Source organism: Chlorocebus sabaeus, chromosome 11 (assembly GCF_047675955.1).
Source record: "Chlorocebus sabaeus isolate Y175 chromosome 11, mChlSab1.0.hap1, whole genome shotgun sequence".
Lineage (NCBI taxonomy): Eukaryota > Metazoa > Chordata > Mammalia > Primates > Cercopithecidae > Chlorocebus > Chlorocebus sabaeus.
The window spans coordinates 63,815,092-63,834,726 of NC_132914.1; the positions used below are offsets into that span (position 1 = coordinate 63,815,092).

The following is a 19,635-nucleotide window of genomic DNA, read 5'->3' on the forward strand; positions in this document are numbered from 1 at the left end:
GTCTTTCCTTCACAAATATGAGACAGACATGATTAAATGCCTCATCTCTAAGTGGTCAAGGTCACAAATTATTGCAAAATATGCCAAACTCAAAGTCTGTACAGATTTTCTCTAACGATTTGGACAAACCCTTCAAGTGGTCGAACTTCATTTCACCAGCAATCTGTCAAATAAAGGAGAATCAACAGATTCTTTTTAATAGACATTGATAAATGGTAAAATCTGTTAGTTCTAAATGCCTTTGTCCTTGGAATTTATCTTATTTTTGAAAACTAATGGGGAGAAATGAGATTGAAAATACATCTCCCTAATATTTTTAATTGAATATTAAGTCTCTAATACAAACTTAAAGTTTGGTGTCATAGGACACTCATGTCATTCTTTACTATCATCAGTATTAAAAATTTCATTAAACCTTATGGAAGACTAAAAAATCCTTTTATTTTTACATTTTATGCCATATGAGACACGATTAAAATGACAAGTTCCCAAATAACATGAATAATGTATTTCCCCTTTATCCAAAGCAAGTACATTTTGCTCTTAAGAGTGTTTAATCCATTTTCTTTTTCAGGAAGAGGAAAGGAGGGCGATAAAAGGATTTACGGTTAGAACGGGTATTTAATGAAAGGCACATATTTGGCTTGTGATTGTAAAATAACTGCTGTAGTTACTCTGAGTTTAGACAGGAGTCATAGATTTTGACATTAATAAAAGCAAATTATGATTCTGTTAACACTCATATTTACCTCTTTGGGACAGAATTGTTTAAAGTTACTCTGTTTTAGTCATGGAAATAGTAGAGTCCGTATTAAGAAACCTTATTTCTGTGTATGTATATAAATGTTTACTTCAGGAAGCACCAGATCTACATTTATAGAATAAGTTTCAAAGAACAGCTTAAAATATCATAAAACTTAGATAGAGAAACTTAAGGTGCCTTCTGCTACTTTATACTCTTTTTCCACTATATTCCACCCCATTCATCAGAGAAAGTGCTAATATGAATGGTCAAATCCCGTCACCATCTTTGGACCACTGGGAGTGGAGCTTTATGGGGAGATGTAGGCAAAAGCCATAGCTCTGTTAAGATTTTAGCCTCCTTGTGTTTGCTTACTCCCCAGCAGCTGGGGCAAGTCAATGGCCCTGGAGCTGCATCTTACTTGGGAGGGGCCTCTGCATTGAGAAGGTCAGAAACTAGTACATTAGCCAAACTCTCCTTTAAGGCTTTTTTCATTGGTGCGCTTTTCTCTAGAGGCATCTTTCCATGCTGCCGGGGTGTTAAAAATATCTTGAGGGAAGTAGGATTGGGAGTGAGTATAGGAAAAGGAGACTAAGGCTGTAAATGTCCATCTAGCTCAAGCTTGTCCAACCCACAGCCCACAGGCTGTAATACAGCCCAGGATGGCTTTGAATGTGACCCAACACAAATTCGTAAATGTTTTAAAAACATTATGAGGTGTTTTTTTGTGATTCTTTTTTATTTTTATTATTACTTGTTTTAGTTCATCAGCTATAATTAGTGTATTTTATGTGTGGCCCAAGGCAATTATTCTTCTTCCAATGTGGTCCAGGGAAGCCAAAAGATTGGACTCTCCTGAATTCTGGCTCTTATAGCTCTGTATGGTCCAACTTAGTCCATCAGGAGACCACTTCAGGATTTTTCAGTTGAAGCTCTGGTAAATAATAAAGAGGATACACTTACTTGGCCTTTTCCTCTGTGCGTTTTTCTCTCTCTCATGGACTTAGTGGGGGCAAAAGTGGACACAGTAGGTGATTGCTCAAGACTTCTGGATGTTGGGTTTCACCTCTGTTTGAGTTACTTCTTGGCCAAACATATGAGAATACTCTCTTCTTTTTGCCAGAACAAGAGTTCATGGGTACTTTTAAGTAAGACAGTAAGGGATTAGAACTCCATGAGTCATTAGTCAGTCAGGAGGCAGTTTCCAAGAAGTTTGTTAATTCTCTCCTTAAAATACTATTAAGTAATAGTCTGCTGTTAACCACTTTGGTTTCTTAGCCCTCTGTCTGGTGCAATCTTTTTTCTTGAACTGTTCTAAATAACTAAGAAGATTCTGAACACTCCTAATACCTCCGGCCCCTACCTTAAGAGAGATGAACAAAAAGGGGTCTATCAATGGTCAAGCTCCAGGAAAACATCTCATAAAGCTTACCAAGAGTTAATGATTCCAGTGACTTTTAAATCTAACATAAAGAGAAGGAAAAGACAAAATTCATGATGAAGAATAATATGTGCCACAAACTAGGGATTATGATGAACCAATTCTGTGTATTTAACGTGTAACTTAAAAAACTACTTAATGACTTTAAGAAAAAGGAAGGCCTTCAAACATGTTGTCATCAGAATGTGGCACTAGAGAACCCATGAAAAGAAAACATTGATAACAGCATATTTGCTTAGTATCCCATAGAGTTATGAGGACACTGGGAAGTCTCCTGTTTCTTCCCAGCAGTAGAATACTCAGTACCGGTGAATGTAGAGCAGCCAAGAAAGAATTGATGGGTAACTGATATTCTTGAACTTCAAACGGAATATTTCTTTAATGCTGACAAGGAGAAAACAGATAACACAGTCCAGAACTGACTGTAATAGTTTTTCTAAATGCAACCAGCATGAAGAATGATGTTCTATAGGATAAAATAGAAGACATCTTGGCACTGGGTGATGCCATCTAATTGCAGAGTTCAAATTGCTTTAGAATCTTTGAAGCACCAAAACAAGGATGTAAAACATATTCATAATATGTGTCTTCATAAGTCCTGTACTTTCAAAATGAATCTAAGCCTTTGGAATAAGAGTAAAAATAACCACCTGAAATTTTTATAAAAATAAAGAATAATCATGAACAGGGTTACTCACAAATGGGATTCATCTTGCTCTTTATTCAAGTGGAAAAATCTTCCTTTCACTGATACATTTGCCAAACCATTCCATTTAATGTAGGAAACACCACTTTGTTTCTTCTGAATTGCTAAAACTATTGTACTCTAAAATCCTGTAGCTGAGGTTTAGCTGTACTCAATTTGCTTGTATAAAATATACAATACCTCATTTTAAATCAACATTTAAATGCATTAATGCTTTTAACCCTTCTAAGTACAATTGCTTCCATAAGGAATTTTTCCATGAATTATCTAGTTCAGATTGTTTGAATAGCATTTTGAATTTCCTTTCCTCTTTAATTTCAGAACTTACATGTTTTTGTGTCATTCACAAATCAAAGCTTCAAAATATTGAAGTTTTGGGGTAAAGACATTTAAAGATCTTTCTTCAAAATGTTTTGTTGGAAAAACATAGATATCACTCATTGTATTACAATACAATTCACACTTTCCTAAGGAAACAAAATCACAAATTTCACAAGAGCTGTCCAATGGAAGCAAATTCAGGTTCAAAGAGATGAGAAGAAAAGAGTGATTTTGCATTCAGCATATATGATCTGTTGCGGCAACTGTGAATTCCTTATTTCTGCCAGCTATAGCTCAGTAAAGAAATGGATGCTATTGTGAAAGTCATCCCCTGAAAACAGAGATGAGAGTAAGTAAATGAGTAGAGTTGATACAAATTCAAGTCATTTTGCAAAGGATTTTACATTGATGGATTACAAGATGAATTCTCACAAGTTGGCAAGGTTTTCTAAAGTCTAGCTTTTATGAATATTGTTTGAACAAGTGGTGTAGAATTCAGTCTATGCTCTGTGAAATAACATGATTTATTATTATTATTATTTTTACCAAGTTGGAATTGTTTAGAATCACCAAATAACAGGATTCAAAAGTAAAACAGCTGAAAAATCCAACAGTCTGGTCTAACCTGGGATGCTCTGTCTCCTCACAGCCAACGCTCCATCAGGCGGCTTTGTCTGGCTGGCGGATTTAGTGTAGGGACTCTCATCTGCAAAGGTACAATGAAGCGTTTGGTTAATTTCCATCCAGTTTCTAACGCAGTGAAGATTTTTAACGGATTGCAATCCTTCTGCGAGAGAGAAGTGGTACAGTACAGTGGAAAGTGTTGGTAGGCCTGGGTCCTATACTTGGGTTAGCTGTGCGATCAGTCTTTGAAAATGTTGTGAATATGTTTCTTCCCTTATAAAAGAGAGAGAAAATTCTCATCTACTTCTTAGGGTTGTCAGGATCAAAAGCTATAGTGCTCATGAAGATGTTTATGAAATGGTAAGAAGTATGCAAATATAGTATACAAATTATTTGTCATCTACATTCATTGATAAGTAAGTACCAGTGAATAGGTGTAACAAAGACAAAGAAGAAATAAAATGGCTGAATGGGCACTAAGAATAATCAGGTAGAAGAATAAAGAAAGTAAAAAGAAAGGCAATATTTCAGATAAGCAGATGACAGAGTTAGTATTGCAAGGGAAATAAAGCCACTCAGAGTTAGTAGGTTCCTCCTGGGAGTGTGAACTGGCAGCCAGTGCAAAGCAGAGGGATAGAGATGTTCAGAGGGAAGACCAGAGGAGCTAGGTTGAGAATAGGGAAGGAATGGTGGTTTGGCAAAAGAAGACATATATTGCAATGAGCTGGTTTGTGCTCTTTTAGAAAGAGATGAAAATAACTTGCAGAATTATTAAAAGAGCAACTGAGAAGACAGAAGGTCTAAAGCTTAATGGATCTGTGAGAGTTAGGCAAGAAGGTGAATGATTAAAACAGTAGGTGACAAGATCATGGAGACAATGAGTCCATCCAGTTCTAAGTAAGGTGATTTTTTTTTTTTTAACTTTGAAAATGATTTTACCTGACTAGGAATAAAGGAGCAGTGATCTAGGATGGCAAATACTAAGGCTAAAATAAAGGACAATTCTTCCTAATTGGGATGGGAGCATTTATAAAAAGTAAAAGAAATGTGAATAACAACCTTAAAAATTTCAAGAATAAGATGTACATGGCTTGAGTAAATAGAACGTAAAATAATTATCTAGCATATTCAGTCCAGCTAGATAACCTAAATGTCACTGCTGGCCACACTATAAGATGTATTATTGTTGTTGTTACCATTTTATAATAGCAGGAAATCATTAAAGAATTTAAAGAAACCATATTGTGCATGACAAACTATTACACATAACAAGGATTTATTCAGAACAAGGCTTTATCATCTGAGAACATTAATTCTCCCAACTGAATGGCTTGTGTTTCAAAATTGAGGAACTCATTTCCTCTCTAGGATGAACTTCTGGTTTGAAATGATTCATGATTTCTTCATAAAACTAACAAGGTCTTTATACGCGATGACAAAAGGAAAAGATTAACACTGCTGTAAGTGGCAATTAACTTAAAAAATAGAAGTCATGCTGTTTCACATTTATATTTAATTTGTCACACAATTTTTTATATTCTTCCAACCATAAAGATAAACTACCAACTTTCAGATACCAATTCAATCAACACCATTTTTGCTTTAGAAGTGGTATCTTAGGTCTTCGACTCTTCTCTTTGCAAACACCATTTTGAGTATAATTAAAACCCACAAAACAAAATACAAAATGTAAACATCACACTATAAAAGTCCCTCTTTGCCCCACCATTGTCACTTGAATATTTGAGTGTTTTTCTTACAGTGTTAATAAGAAGGCAATATGCTTCATTTAGTACCTTTTAAAACAAATGTACTATGTATTAAAGCCAGGGATTCTTTATAAGACTGCTTTAAAAATGTATTTCCTTTCATTGTCCAAAACCTTGAAACGGTGTATTTATGAGCATAGAGCACTAAGCCAGGAAATAATCACAACAACCAGGCTTAGGTACGGCATCTTGGAAGCCTAAAAGCTTTCCTCAGTGTTCTATTTGTCAAGATTCCAGTCAATTAAAGTCTTGAGTTGAATCCAGTGTCGGCTTTTTATAAAGGGCAGTAAGAGATTTACCCAGGAGACTCTGGGGTTATCTGCACTTGATGCTCTATTTTAAGGAGCTATTTCTTTAGAAATGTACCCAGTTTGCATTTCAGAAGTAGTCAACCCTGGTAAAATGGTTTTCTCATTTATATTTGAAAACAACTTCCTTGATTTAGAACTGAGATAGTCTAGTTGAGCACATCCTTAAAAGGTTGAAAGTGAATTATAGATGACCACCTGGCCAGCCTCTCCATCACCACCCCCAACCTCTACTCCTGCTCCCAATATCAAGAGTGACCTTACTGAGCACAGGCGAAAATAAATAATTATCTAGAAGCCAAATCTTGTATTGGTTAAAGGACCAGAATGAAAAAGTTCAGTGTTATCTAATGTTGTCTAAGCGGCGTTATTGCTTTCACCCTGATTGCCAAAGCCAATCATGCCAAAGCCTATCAGTGTGAAAGCAATAATTCCTAATGGAAGGGAGGCAGAGGCTTGGCAACACTGATCATCAGAGCTAAGGAGGGCATAGCAGCAGAGCAGCATGGCACAATATAACACTTGGTTTTTAGGAGACTTTCCTGAAGAGTGTCTTTTTATTTTAAACACTTTAGAGGCACCATGGCCTTTTAGAAAAAGCTACCCATCACAGAATGAACACCAGCTCTCTTAACGTGATTTACTGAAACTCAGCTCTGAATTTAAACTTGTTTGAAAATAGAAATGGAGAAAACACACTGAATGAATCTGTGGTTGATGGCTCCACAGTAGGATACTAAAGGACAAGACTGTCCAGAGTACATTTCTAATCCTTGAGCATAAAGTCATGGAGAACTACGGAGGCTTCTATCTTCTCTTGTGTCCCTAAATGCAGCTTTATAGATATATCCCTAGAATTTCATGCTTATAAGGGATAATCTAGACCATTCTTTCATTGTAAATAGCACTGAGGCCCAGAAAGATAAATTTACAGAAGGACACACATCTAAATTGAGTCTAGATGGAATTTCTTATATTCTTAGTCCCATGTTCTTTCTTCATTTCCTTTTAGTTAGACGATAAGATTTCTTAGGCCATTGGGTCCACATGTTGCTGTGTCACAGGAGTGAGTGACTGGGCACACTGTACCAGCAGAGACCTTGTATGGTGTAAGTTAATTGCTACAGTCAAGCCTTTGAAAATGAGCCTGAGCCACATAGCCAATTATTTTTGTGTATATACACATCCCATTCTTCCCTCCTCCACATATTTGTTGCCTAAAGCAAACAACAGTTACAAATGGTACTACCGAACTAATTTATGCTTTTCAGTTCATTTCTTTGAAGATAAAATTTCAAAGCAACGTCAATATAGCTCATTGTTCCCCAGGATGAGCCTTAAAAGAGTCACTGAATTATAAGATTTATGTTAATACTTTTCCTTTGTTTCATTGGAGAGATACTAAATAGGCTTTCAAGTTACATCCAGATATGTAAGTGAACAAAAAAAGGTCAAATGACAAGGAAATAAATCAATCAGAATAGTACCTAGCACATCGTAGGCTTTCACTAAATGTTTGCTGATAGAATATGTGAATTAATTATATTCACTTTTTCAAACAAGAGCATTTGTTGTAAACAAAGAACATGAAGAAAGTCAAACATTTGTTATAAGCTATATTCCCTCCTACTTCTGCTTTTCTTTTTCTAGGTTGATAGCCTGTTCCTTTTAAAGTCACATTATCATCCAATAGCTATTAAGTATTGACTTAATGTGAAAAATCTCACCCTTTATAAAATGGTTATCAACATATATTTCCTTTCATTTTCATTCAGACTGTAGAATGATTGATCAACCTTTAAAATAATGTCTTTAAACAAAAGAATTATGATTTTCATAGCAGACTCTCAGCCCAGACTTGGATGATCATATTAACCAGGGATTCTCACTAAAAGTCACTACAGGGGAAAGCAGACATTCAGTTAGTGAGCTACTTGCTCACTGAAATGAATGCTTCAAGCAATCATTAAGGGCATCTCAGGGTATCAACACTACCAGCCTTTCCTAACGACATCTTAGCAGCTAGGTAATCACCGTCACACATGATGGCCCTTCACAGGGGCTTACCTGTTGGTCACAATAAAGAAGAACATGGGTCCCTTTAGAGTGACATCTCATGAGGCTAGGGAAAAATGCCCTCCATTAACAGGGAGAATTGACATGGTGACAAAGGTACCGAAAGCGTTAGTCAAGCATATACTTAAAGCAGAAGAAGAACAATAAGGGGGACCATCTGTCCCTCTCATTCCCCCCAGTTTGGCCAGTTTCCTCATGTGCCAAACACAGGAGGGGCAAACACAGATCATTTGTTTTGATCACATGAAGCTGGTGTTTATAAACTTGGAAAGCAACCAGTGGGCACCTAAGGAGCAATGCTTCACTATGCATCACAAACCGCCTGTGCTGGAGCTGGGAGAGTCACAGTGTGAGGAAGGGACTCAGGTCCCCTCATGCTCTCAAATCCTCCAACATTTGCTTGGTATCAAACAGCATCCTTGTGTCACCAGGCTGGTTCCTGTTTCTCCATTTCCTGAGAGTCTCATTTCTCACTCTGGGCTATGCAGAGGAACCCGATATGAATATGGTTTCAGGAATCTCTAGCTGTGTTCAAAGCTTTGCTGAAGAAAGGAAATTTAATTTCCTTTGGCTGAGACTAATCAGCGTATACTAAACAATTCTTAGCAACTAATTATGCACAACTGAGGCACCTGCTAAGCCAGCAGACCCCTTAACATCTTGATTAGGAAAAAAGAAGGCATTTGGTGCAGTTAAACATTATGACCATTTCCCAGTAGCGAGGAGACAGGCAGGGCATGCCACAGTGCTCATGCATGTCCTTACAAACTTGAAATAAAAGTCTGGTTTCCATGAATGAACAAAATAAAATCCACTGTAGATGAAACAATCTGTCCCTTGAATTCAATTAAATGTCACACAATTTAGTACCTACTATAAGCAAACTAAGACTCAAAGTACACAAAAGATAATGACACTTTCAGTGGAGTGGTGATGGCAGAATCATTACTCCCTACATTTGAGACTAGAACATGGTACTGGATTACCCGACGGGGAGAATGAGTATGGGCTTAGGGTTAGGTGGAGGTGAAGCACAGGATGAGAAAGGGAGAGCCACCACTAGGAATTTATCTGTAATTTTTCAATCAGAAAAATCAAGAGTCGGGTGCGGTGGCTCAAGCCTGTAATCCCAGCACTTTGGGAGGCCGAGACGGGCGGATCACGAGCTCAGGAGATCGAGACCAAGCGGGCTAACACGGTGAAACCCTGTCTCTACTAAAAAATACAAAAAATTAGCCGGGCGTGGTGGCGGGCGCCTGTAGTCCCAGTCACTTAGGAGGCTGAGGCAGGAGAATGGCGTAAACCCAGGAGGCAGAGGTTGCAGTGAGCTGAGATCCAGCCATTGCACTCCAGCCTGGGCGACAGAGCAAGACTCCGTCTCAAAAAAAAAAAAAAAAAAAAAAAAAGAAAAAAAAGAAAAATCAAGAAACAAGTCATTTTAGGCTTTCCGATAACATGGTAGTTTTGTGTGGTGGGGAGCCATAATCGTTTCAGTAATTGGGTCCTGTGAACATTTTATCCCAGTTAGCATGAACATATCATGGTTGCTTCTCTCCCACAGACACTAGCCTTCCAGTCCCATTTGCTTCCCTGGTGGTTTGATGGCACACTTTGAAATTTAAGCAAGATTTCCTGAAGGATAACTGTTAAGGCTTTTTGACAACAGAGCTTAATTATATCTTTCTCTTCTTGTTAAAATGATGCATAACTACAATCATAGGGCCCCACATAATTTAAAGAAATTAAATTGTTCATAATTCCTGATTCAAATAACCCTATTTTTCTAGGGTCAGGCAAAAAGTGCACTCATGATCTCTCCTAGAGTCAGAAGGCTGCCAAGTCCTACACAGGCTTCGACTCTACAGCTTTGGTATGTGGAAGCTGTAACATGGAGAGCTGCTTACAACTCACCGAGAATGAATCAATTTCATTTCCTTCCCTAATCTGATAGAGGGGTCCATACAGCTAAGTTTACACCAGAAGATTGGGGAATGATCTGAGCTTGATAACAAGAAGCAGAGGCAGTGTGCTGCCCTGTGATAGTCTCTTTCCTATGAAAAGATGATTTCCCCCATCTACTTTCCCTCCTCCCTTTTGTTATTTGTTTTGCATCTGCATGGCATTAATGTCTATTCTTGACTCTGCAGGTTTCCTTATAGTGTCATAATTCAGACACAGATGTGCTGTATATTCCTAAAGGGACCAGATCTTCTGCCTTTTTTTTTTTTTGAGATAGGGTCTCACTCTGTCACCTTGCCTGGAATGCAGTGGTATGATCATGGCTCACTGCAGCCTCAAACTCCTGAGCTCAAGTGCTCCTCCCACCTCAGCCTCTGAGCAGCTGGGATTGCAGGTGCATGCCACCAAGCCTGACTTTTTAAATTATTTTTTATAGAGGCTAGGTTTTGCTATGTTGCCCAGACTGGTCTCAAACTCCTGGCATCAAGTGATCCTCCCACCTCAGTCTTCCATAATGCTGGATTACAGGCATGAACCGCCACATCTGGCTTTCTTTTACTTTTGAACTTTGTAAAAAAAAAAAAAAAAACACCCAAACAGAGCACAATTTCATTTTAAGAACAAATATACCGTGGTTTTTTGGTTTCTTCACAGTGATAGAATGTCTTCTAATTAACCATAATCTGATAACCATTTCAGGGATTAAATATTGCAGCTAAAAAGAATGGCAACAATATAGCTCACATTATCGTAGGCCTGTGTTATAAGATCATTTCTCTCCCTTGCTGCTCTATTATCTAATTCTTGCTTCTCAAAATGTGGACCATGGATGAGCAGCAGGAGCACACCTGGGAATTGTAAAAAATGTGGCATCTCAGCCTCCACCCCAACCCATGGAATCAGAGTCTGCATTTAACAAAATCTCCAGGTGATTTGTATGCACATTAATGTTTGGAAAGCCCTGCTCCAATTGATATGACCAACAGCAACTGCACGGGTAGTGAGGATACACCTGTTCTAATGTCTCACCTGGTTGCATCAGGGGCAGCCTACAAAGTAGCTGGCAGAATGCCAGTCATATCAGCAAACTCCAAGAGTATCCCCAGGCCTGCAATCATCAAATTGCTCATGGACTGGTTTCTTCAAATGTAAAGGAAACTGTTGTAATGGTATGGTTTTGAGTGAATTCAATCTTCCCTTGATCCATTTTAAACCTCTCAACAAATCCTGAAATGGCTGAATTATAGGAGTAACTAGAGCTATCTAAGGTCAGATTCACTGGAGCAAGTGACTGATTGTAATAATAATCTATTAGTCAATTTACATTTTAAGGTGGAGAGAGGAAATGGTATTGAATTACTATCCCCTAGCTAGTAAAGGTCAAATGAAAACAAAAAGTTATGTTCTGCCTCACAGCAGGGACATGAGGGAAGAATCTTCCATGATGCTGTCTCCTTAAATTCTTTCTCCTCAGATACACATTTGCTTCCTTGCATCTGCACAGTTCTCCTGCAACCAGGAAGGTCTCCAGCACAGAACCTGGCCTCTGATCTGCACACAGGGACAAACAGAACTGCGGTGGCCCCGGAGCATCTGGACAACCTTGTGGAAGTGGTCTGTGCTAGCCGGGCTGCTCAGTGATGCCTGCAGGCCTTTTGGGAAAGTAACATCTTTAGTCAGGTTAATTTGTAAATCCTCTCTGAAATTAATGAGCATGAAATTGCACATTTTCTGCCTCTGGCATTCCTATTGCTAATGTGTCTGAATCACAAATGATAACTCCTATGCTTCTTCCTAATATTGTTTCCAGCAAGGACAGCTGAACCAGTCTGTTAATGGCAGTCACAGACCTGCCTCATCACCGAAGAATCAAAATTTGTCAAGGGGTGGAATCCATGCCATAAAGTTCATTTTCATGACCATATCAGATCCCAATTAAAAACATTAACATCTTAAATTCATTATATCTTTCACATTTTCTCTTTGTGGAGAGGGCTATGGGCTTTAAAGCTTTGCCATTAGATTATGCCAGCTGACATTTTCAGTCTCTCATAGGTTCAATAAATGCTTAGCCTTAGAATGACAATTTGGTGCAAAATTTGAACTACCTCAGCTGACATTTTCAGTCTCTCATAGGCTCAATAAATGACTAGCTTTAGAATGACAATTTGGTGCAAAATTTGGATTACCTCACAGTAATGAGTACTGGCTATTTAAAACCACATTTTAAATTCTTATTTAAAAAGCACACCATTCTTCAGGGAAAAAGTACGCATTAACAGGTATAAACTGGCTAGACCACATCCAAGTACTCCTGGAGGGCCAAAGAACCAGTGTTTGATTTCGTGTAATGGCAATTGAGTGGTAGGATTAATAGAAATAAATAATACATTTGGAGTAATTAAGGTTTCTCCATTTTTTTAACTAACGAATATGAAATTCTAAGTCACTTTCATATATATATATATATACAATTTGGACTGGACTAAATTTAGGGAAAAATGTAAAACAGTACATAGGTTTTCCTTAGATAATTCAAGAAACAAAATGTTTAAAATGTTCTCATGGAAAAGACTGGAAGTGATTTTTACACACTCAAATAAGAACAATCATAGTTTCAAAACTGAATCATTTAAATGATTATATCGCTTTACTATTTAAACTCCTTCTTTTTTTGCCCTTTGTTTGGAATGCTTTTGGATTTCTAATGTAAACTGCGGAGAAAAAGAGGGAGCTTTCTGTTAAATCAGGGTTCTCCAAGAGTCCTTCTTTTACATGACATTACTGCGAAGGTTTCCATATTTAGAAATTTTCAGTATGACAGCTGCTAGAATGAAGTCAAGACTGATAGGAAAACAAGCAGCAGCAAAATGCAGTCAGGATGACTTCATTTGAAGTGGTCTAAATCTTGTGCCAGTGTGTGAATGAACACTGATGTCTAGGAAAATGAGCCACATATATCTGTGGGGTGGAGCATTCCCAGGTAGGTTTGATTATTGAGAAATTAGCCTTTAATGCTCTCACCTGTTGCTCTGACAATCAGTGACACGATAAAATTTTATAACTGGTAACTTTAAAACCTGGTTCAGTGGCTCACTATGATCTTTCCTTCTTTTCTGTTAATCAAGTGTATTGTAAATTGATACATGTCAACTGCAGGCAAATTGTCTAAATAAGTGATCAGATAGTCACCACTACTGAGAAATTTCTACATAAAATGGAAATAAAAGTATTATCACCACTGTTTAGACTCAGTTTCCAATACACAAAATGAAAATGCCTCTATATCTAGCATCCTGGAATAATAAGGGGACAATGTATAGTACATATTTATAACCTTGAGTAACATTTTGGAGCTAAGAGCACAGATGATTCTTCCCAGGGTCACTGATTTGAGGAACAAAGGCTACATGTGACTGCCTATATGTGCAAAAATCACTGTGTGACTCTCAACTCCCTCTCTCATGTCTTAAGTGTGTAGTGGTCTTAGAAACAATGGTCCAAAGGATGTTCCCAATAAGCCAAGGGAAACCAAGATTTTTCCAGGCATCAATTTTCATTAATTTTCAAAACAGTGAAATAGGTGATGGGACTCTGTGGGAATGGGGAAAATGGATTAAGTCAGAACTTATCAGAGTGCAAAGTTGATGGCAGGAAAAGTAAACCTCATGTCGAAGTCCCGGGTTGTGTGTAAGGGGTATAAGTTACATGGAGAAAAATGAGAGTTTAATTATAATCATGTATTTTTAAATGCCTCTTTCATTAAACAGCAATGCCACTGGTTTCCTCTATAAGTAATCTAAATAATTTCTTAGACATCTGTTATTCATTCTGAGTTCGGTTTGAGTATACTTCAGTCAACCAGAAGCCTTTTTAATGTAAATGATACCAATAACTTTATAGAGTTAATACTTATAGAGCATTCATAAGACGCCAACATGAGTCTAAAACTTTTATAGCTATAATCTTATCTCTTCTCACAATAACTCAATAAAATATAAAATAACAAAACATATAATTTCATTTTACAAAAGGAGTACTGGTTTCAAGAAAGAATTTGTCTTCATCTAAATAGGTTGCATGGCAAATCTGAAATGGAACTGTTATTATATTAAAGCCTAGGGCACGGTAGCATATTACATGCCCAGCACTCTGCTTGGTACCTCACATACATCATCAGTACTCACATCAATGAAATTTCACAGGAACAATTACATGACTTGAAGTATGGGGATACAGAGGCTTATAGAGATGAAATTATGTGCCTAATTTTACCCTGAAAGCAACGTGCAAAAATGAAGCTTTAACATACATATCTTTAGAGAGTCTGCTCTTGGCCACCATGATACACTGTTTACCAAATTTTGATTCACATCCTTACTTGGAGAGAGAGAGAGAGAGAGAGAGAGAGAGAGAGCGAGCGCAAGCGTGTGTGTGTGTGTATAAAGGCACTCCTTCACATAGTAGACACTACTATGTATATCTTGCATGACTAAATGTCACTGATATAAGGACTTGGGGCTGCATTTGAAGATCTTCTGAAATTGCAGTTTAGAAAAGAATATATCACCTCACCCAATTTTTAGACATCACTTCTTCATCATGAATTCTTGGTTTAATTTATGATACAAGATTCAAGATTCTTTCCAGCACATAAACAAATCACTTGAATGAGTGCATTTTAGCCAAGAAGCTCCAAGCATTTTAGAAGATGAAATCTGGCTGAATTTATCTCTCTAACTCCCACTCTGAGCCAACCATTCTCTACAGCTAGAGCATTTATGAACTGGTTCCTATGAATGGTTTAACATTTTAAAATGAATAAATACTGGGACACTCTCTTTTCTCCTTTAGTATTCTAGACAACAAGTTCATGGCCTGCTGTTTATAATATTTCAAACCTTTTATGAGTGTTCATGTAGCCAGAGTGGGGAATAAATCTTGGACCAGGCCATATCTAGCAACACAATGAAGAAAATGGTGGTATGACTTGTGTAGCTGGCAAGGAGATAGCTGAGTCTGCCTTTCCTTACCCTCTGGCTCTCCAGGCTCATCTCTACAAAGAGCTAAGCTCTAGGGCAGATGTGCTGCCACCTCAGTTCTCAGACTCAGGAGTGGCTCATGCAGTAGAGTCACTGGGCAGACAGGCAAGAATTTTTTGCTAGACTTAAGAATTTTCTGAGGAGCTTTTGAAACCAAGGTAATTAACCCACTAGCCATTATTTCCAAGACTGTCATCTCTCCTGGCCTTGGATCATTTCAGGACCTATCTCAGAACACACTTTTTTTGTAGACTTTAGTTTTGAAAATTCTCAAATTTAAGCTCAAGTCCTAAGAGCAGGCCAGTGTCATTATATAGCGTCTTAGAACCAACACCTTCTTATCTAGTGTAGGCAGTAGGTGGGGAGGGAGGCAGGGGCAGAAATCACATTTGGAAGTCTTGGGAATAACATATTTCACACACATGCCTTGAATTATCACATATTTTGCTTTATTAATTCATTGCTGGGTCAAGCAATAGCGGATGACTGCTTATCAAACACATGATATGTGTTTTTAATGCACAATTAAAGTAGGATTTATCACGGCTGTCAGAATCCAGGGAGTCTGTGCTTTTTGTTATTTAAAGCTGTAGTTGTTTGGATACTTTTTGGTTTTACAGTGAGACAGTGACTATACACACAAAACCCCACAAAAGTGTTAGACCAGAAAGAGGTGTTTTTTTTGTTTTGTTTTGTTTTGACAGAGTCTTGCTCTGTCACCCAGGCTGGAGTGCAGTGGCGTGATCTTGGCTCGGCTCACTGCAGCTCCACCTCCTGGGTTCAAGAGATTCTGTTGCTTCAGCCTCCTCAGTAGCTGGGACTACAGGTGCACACCACCATGCCTGGCTAATTTTTGTATTTTTAGTAGAGATGGGGTTTCACCATGTTGGCCAGGCTGGTCTCAAACTCCTGACCTCAGTGATCAGCCAGCCTCACCCTCCCAAAGTGCTGGGATTTCAGGCATAAGCCACCACGCCCAGCCCATAGTTTTTGTATGGACAACACCAACACCATTTTCAATTCGCTAGAATTTTACTGTACTGCATAGTTCATACCATCTACCACTTTCTAGCCATGTGACCTTGGGCAGGTTCAGTTTCGTCACCTATAAAATGGAAATAGTAATGATCACAGAGGATTGCTGTGAGGATTGAACAAAACAGTGTAAATAAAGCACCCAGAGTGGTCTGAGTTCAGGAAGTCTGGCTCTGTTCCTTTATCTGGAATAGATGAAGAAGCTGAGTGACAGACAAGAACCAGTAGAAATCCCAGTATTTTTTTTTTTTTTAACAGCACTTACCATACTACCTTAAAATCATCAACCTGCTTATTGCTACGCTGTGTACTCCTTTGAGTGGGGGATTTACTTTTACAATCATGGGTATTATTACCCCAATTTTTACAGACAGTAAAACTGAATCTCAGTTACAAATCTGTCTAAGGCTATCAAAAGCTAATAAAAATCAGAGACAGGATTCTAACTCAGGTCTGCCTGACACAAAAGACCATTCTTTCCCAATGTCGCCACACTGCTTCAATAGAGGGGGTTTGCACAACACACAATCATTAGTGGAAAGGAGAGAAAACTGGGACCTGACCATTACAAGCTAATCTTCATGCAACCAAAACCTATACCTAACTTTCTACCACAATAAGGATGCAGATACTTGACATATTTTTGGTTTTTTATTTAAGCTATGGGCTATCATACCTGAGTGTTTATGGAGAAATTCATTGACATTAAATGGTCTATTATAATTCAATTTGTCAATGGAAAATAAAAATTAAAACCCAGATGCTTAGATTTAATAGTCCAAAGATGACCAAATTATCTTCATTTGCTTCTAAGACAAATTATTCAGACATATAATTTCCTCACAAATTACTTGCTTGTCTAACTCTCCTTGGGTTATGTCTACCTCATCAATTTCACTACTTCCTTCCATAAATCTTGCCTGAACAAATACTCAGCTTTTACAGTTAATTTGGATAAACAAGGAAAATGCAATTCAATTCCACAAAATGTGATTGTTTAATTTTGAACTGATTTTGTAGCATTATACTCAGGACTCTTCCAATTTTGAGGTAAACGAGTTACTGACATTTACAAACATCTAGAATAAAAGAAACCATTCCTTCCATCATTGTCAATTTCGTTATTGAATCTGCTTTGGGACACTTCAATCATGAAAGTAATCATGTAAAACTATATTGCATTCTATTAGCAATAATACCTTAAAGGAGGTTCATTTATGATAACTGAAATTTTCTCTGACTCAGTCTCATCAGCCATGTATTTTGCCTTAAGGTATTTTGAAAATCACAAAGTCAAAGCTTTAGAAGTGTACTTCTAAGGCCTTAGCTGAACTACAGTATATTTTGAAACAAAGAATTTTTATGAAATATATTGATAGGCAAATCAGTCAGAATTTTTCCATGTTAATATTGTTTAAAGTTTCTATATCAGTTGAATACCAATGCCTTATGAGAAAATCAGGAAGTAATATATACATATATACATACATCCATATATATGTATATATATAAATACATACATATATAGATACATAGATACACACATACACATATATTCATATATATTTAACAGATGTAGACATCTACACATGTATCTATTTATAAGCACTGCCAAGAACAAATATACATATAAACAGTAGATCCAAAAGGACTCCTCAGTCCTAAGACATCCCTCCTCTCCTATCCTGCAGGGCAAAATACAATTGGCAAAAGTCGGAAACCACCATCTCTATCTCAGTGACGTATGGAGCCCTGTGGTAGAATGACCAGGAACTTAGAGCCAATGGTAAGAACCAAGATAGTACAGAGCTTCAGTACTATTCCAGGGACTTCAAAATTTCAGAAAATGTATGCCAAATTTGTCCTTTATATAATTCATAGACTTTGGATTTCTACATTTGAGATTGCCATATGACATCCGGAGATGCTTTCAGAGAAATTGTAGTTCAGCTTAGAGACAGCCTACAAATATGAAACATATGCAATGCCAGGTTCACGGCTTGTAAAATAACAGAAGAATAGCTATGTGAAAAATTAGTTTACCTCAGTGGTCAAAAGTGATAACTCAAGCTCAGCCCAACAGACATTGTAGAGGTGGGAATGAATACCATATATAATGTGTACTATTCATACATCCACTGCATAGAGAAGTGGCTTAGAAAGGTTATGCATTTGTATGCAGATCTACTGAGTAATCTGAGTACTGATTTTAAGCCCAGCCTGCCTTCACATTTCTCCACTGTATAACTATAGCCTTTATTGGCTTCTCTTTTGCTTAAGACAAGCTTAACAAAACATTTGACATTTATCGTGATAGAGTAAAAAACACATAATGGCTATCATGAGTACAATAAGGGTCAGATGTTTACTTCTTTAACAATTAGGGATGCATTGCTCAAAATAAGTAAAAGCATTTGTGCATTACTTGAATATCATCATATTTATGTAAACAGAGATCATAAAACTGAAATATGTAAGTACCACCGATGCCACTCCTGTCAGCATCTTCCCTCTAGGAGATTTTTTCTTTCCAATTATGAGAGACATTAGCTAAAAATCTACTAGGTCAAAAAATTCTTTTTGTTAGACTAAGTAGAAAGCTTTACCTTCGTTGTTAAATATCTACAGACTTAACTGAAAAAAGATGTTAAATTTAGTGGAGAAAGACCAGAAAGCCTTAAGCAATTTGCATAATTAGACCATCTTTTCCCATTGCCTTTACCTTTTTTATTTTGACCCTAGAACTTCCTTTTTGCATTTCATACTTGTGCATAATTAAGATGAAATATCAAAAAAGAGATGAACTATCATGCAAAGGCTGAATTCTCATTCTGTAAGCCCTCAGAAACATTTGAGGGATAGCTGTTCTATGACTAATGTCTATAAAAATTAAAGACTGATGTATAGCCACTAAATGATCTCTTCTTATTTAGACTGTGAATTATGTAAACCTATTACAAATTTTATAAATATAAAGAAAGCATATATTTGCCACATTTATTTTTTCCGCCATCAGCAAAGATAAGCTGGTTGGAAATGTGAGAGAAGGCAGTTCTTTATTTTTCTTCTACAGTTTATACCAACAGAGTGCATATATGTATTACACAACATTCACGGAATGCCTAATGTTTTCAGGCTTACCTCAAGCTAGTCTTTCTGCAAACAGTTTGAACATAAGAATGGGAGATTTTTTTTGTAGAGAGAGAACATGGCAAGTGGAAGCAGACAGGCTTTATATCATAAAATATTTAAAACCTAGTTCCTCCATTTATTTTGGGCAACTCACATAAATCCTCTAAGTTTCAATTTTTTCATCTCTCAAATAGTAATACCAATATGTATTTTTCAAACTTGTGGAAATTAATATAATGCATATAAAGACCTTGGTCTACAGCATAGGCTGAATAAATACAGCCATGTGTTGCTTAGTGATGAAGACACTTTCTGAGAAGTGTATCATCAGGTGATTTCTTCCTTGGGCAAACATCAGAGTGTACTTACATAATCCCAGATAGTACAGTCTACTACACACCTAGGCTATATAGTACAGCCTATTGCTCCTAGGCTGTAAACCTGCACAGCGTGTGACTGTGCTGAATACTGTAGGCAACT

General features: G+C 37.3%; 1 protein-coding gene across 12 annotated transcripts in view; it reads right to left on the reverse strand.

Annotated features, from left to right (window-relative positions):
* Positions 1 to 19,635, reverse strand: part of GRIP1 (glutamate receptor interacting protein 1) — a 723,532-nt gene that overhangs the window by 230,303 nt on the left and 473,594 nt on the right. For all 12 annotated transcript variants that reach the window (XM_037987743.2, XM_037987719.2, XM_008003935.3 and 9 more), the window contains one exon: positions 3,836 to 3,916. In XM_037987743.2, coding sequence (XP_037843671.2) covers positions 3,836 to 3,916 — 81 coding nt within the window. The remainder of the gene's footprint in view (positions 1 to 3,835; positions 3,917 to 19,635) is intronic.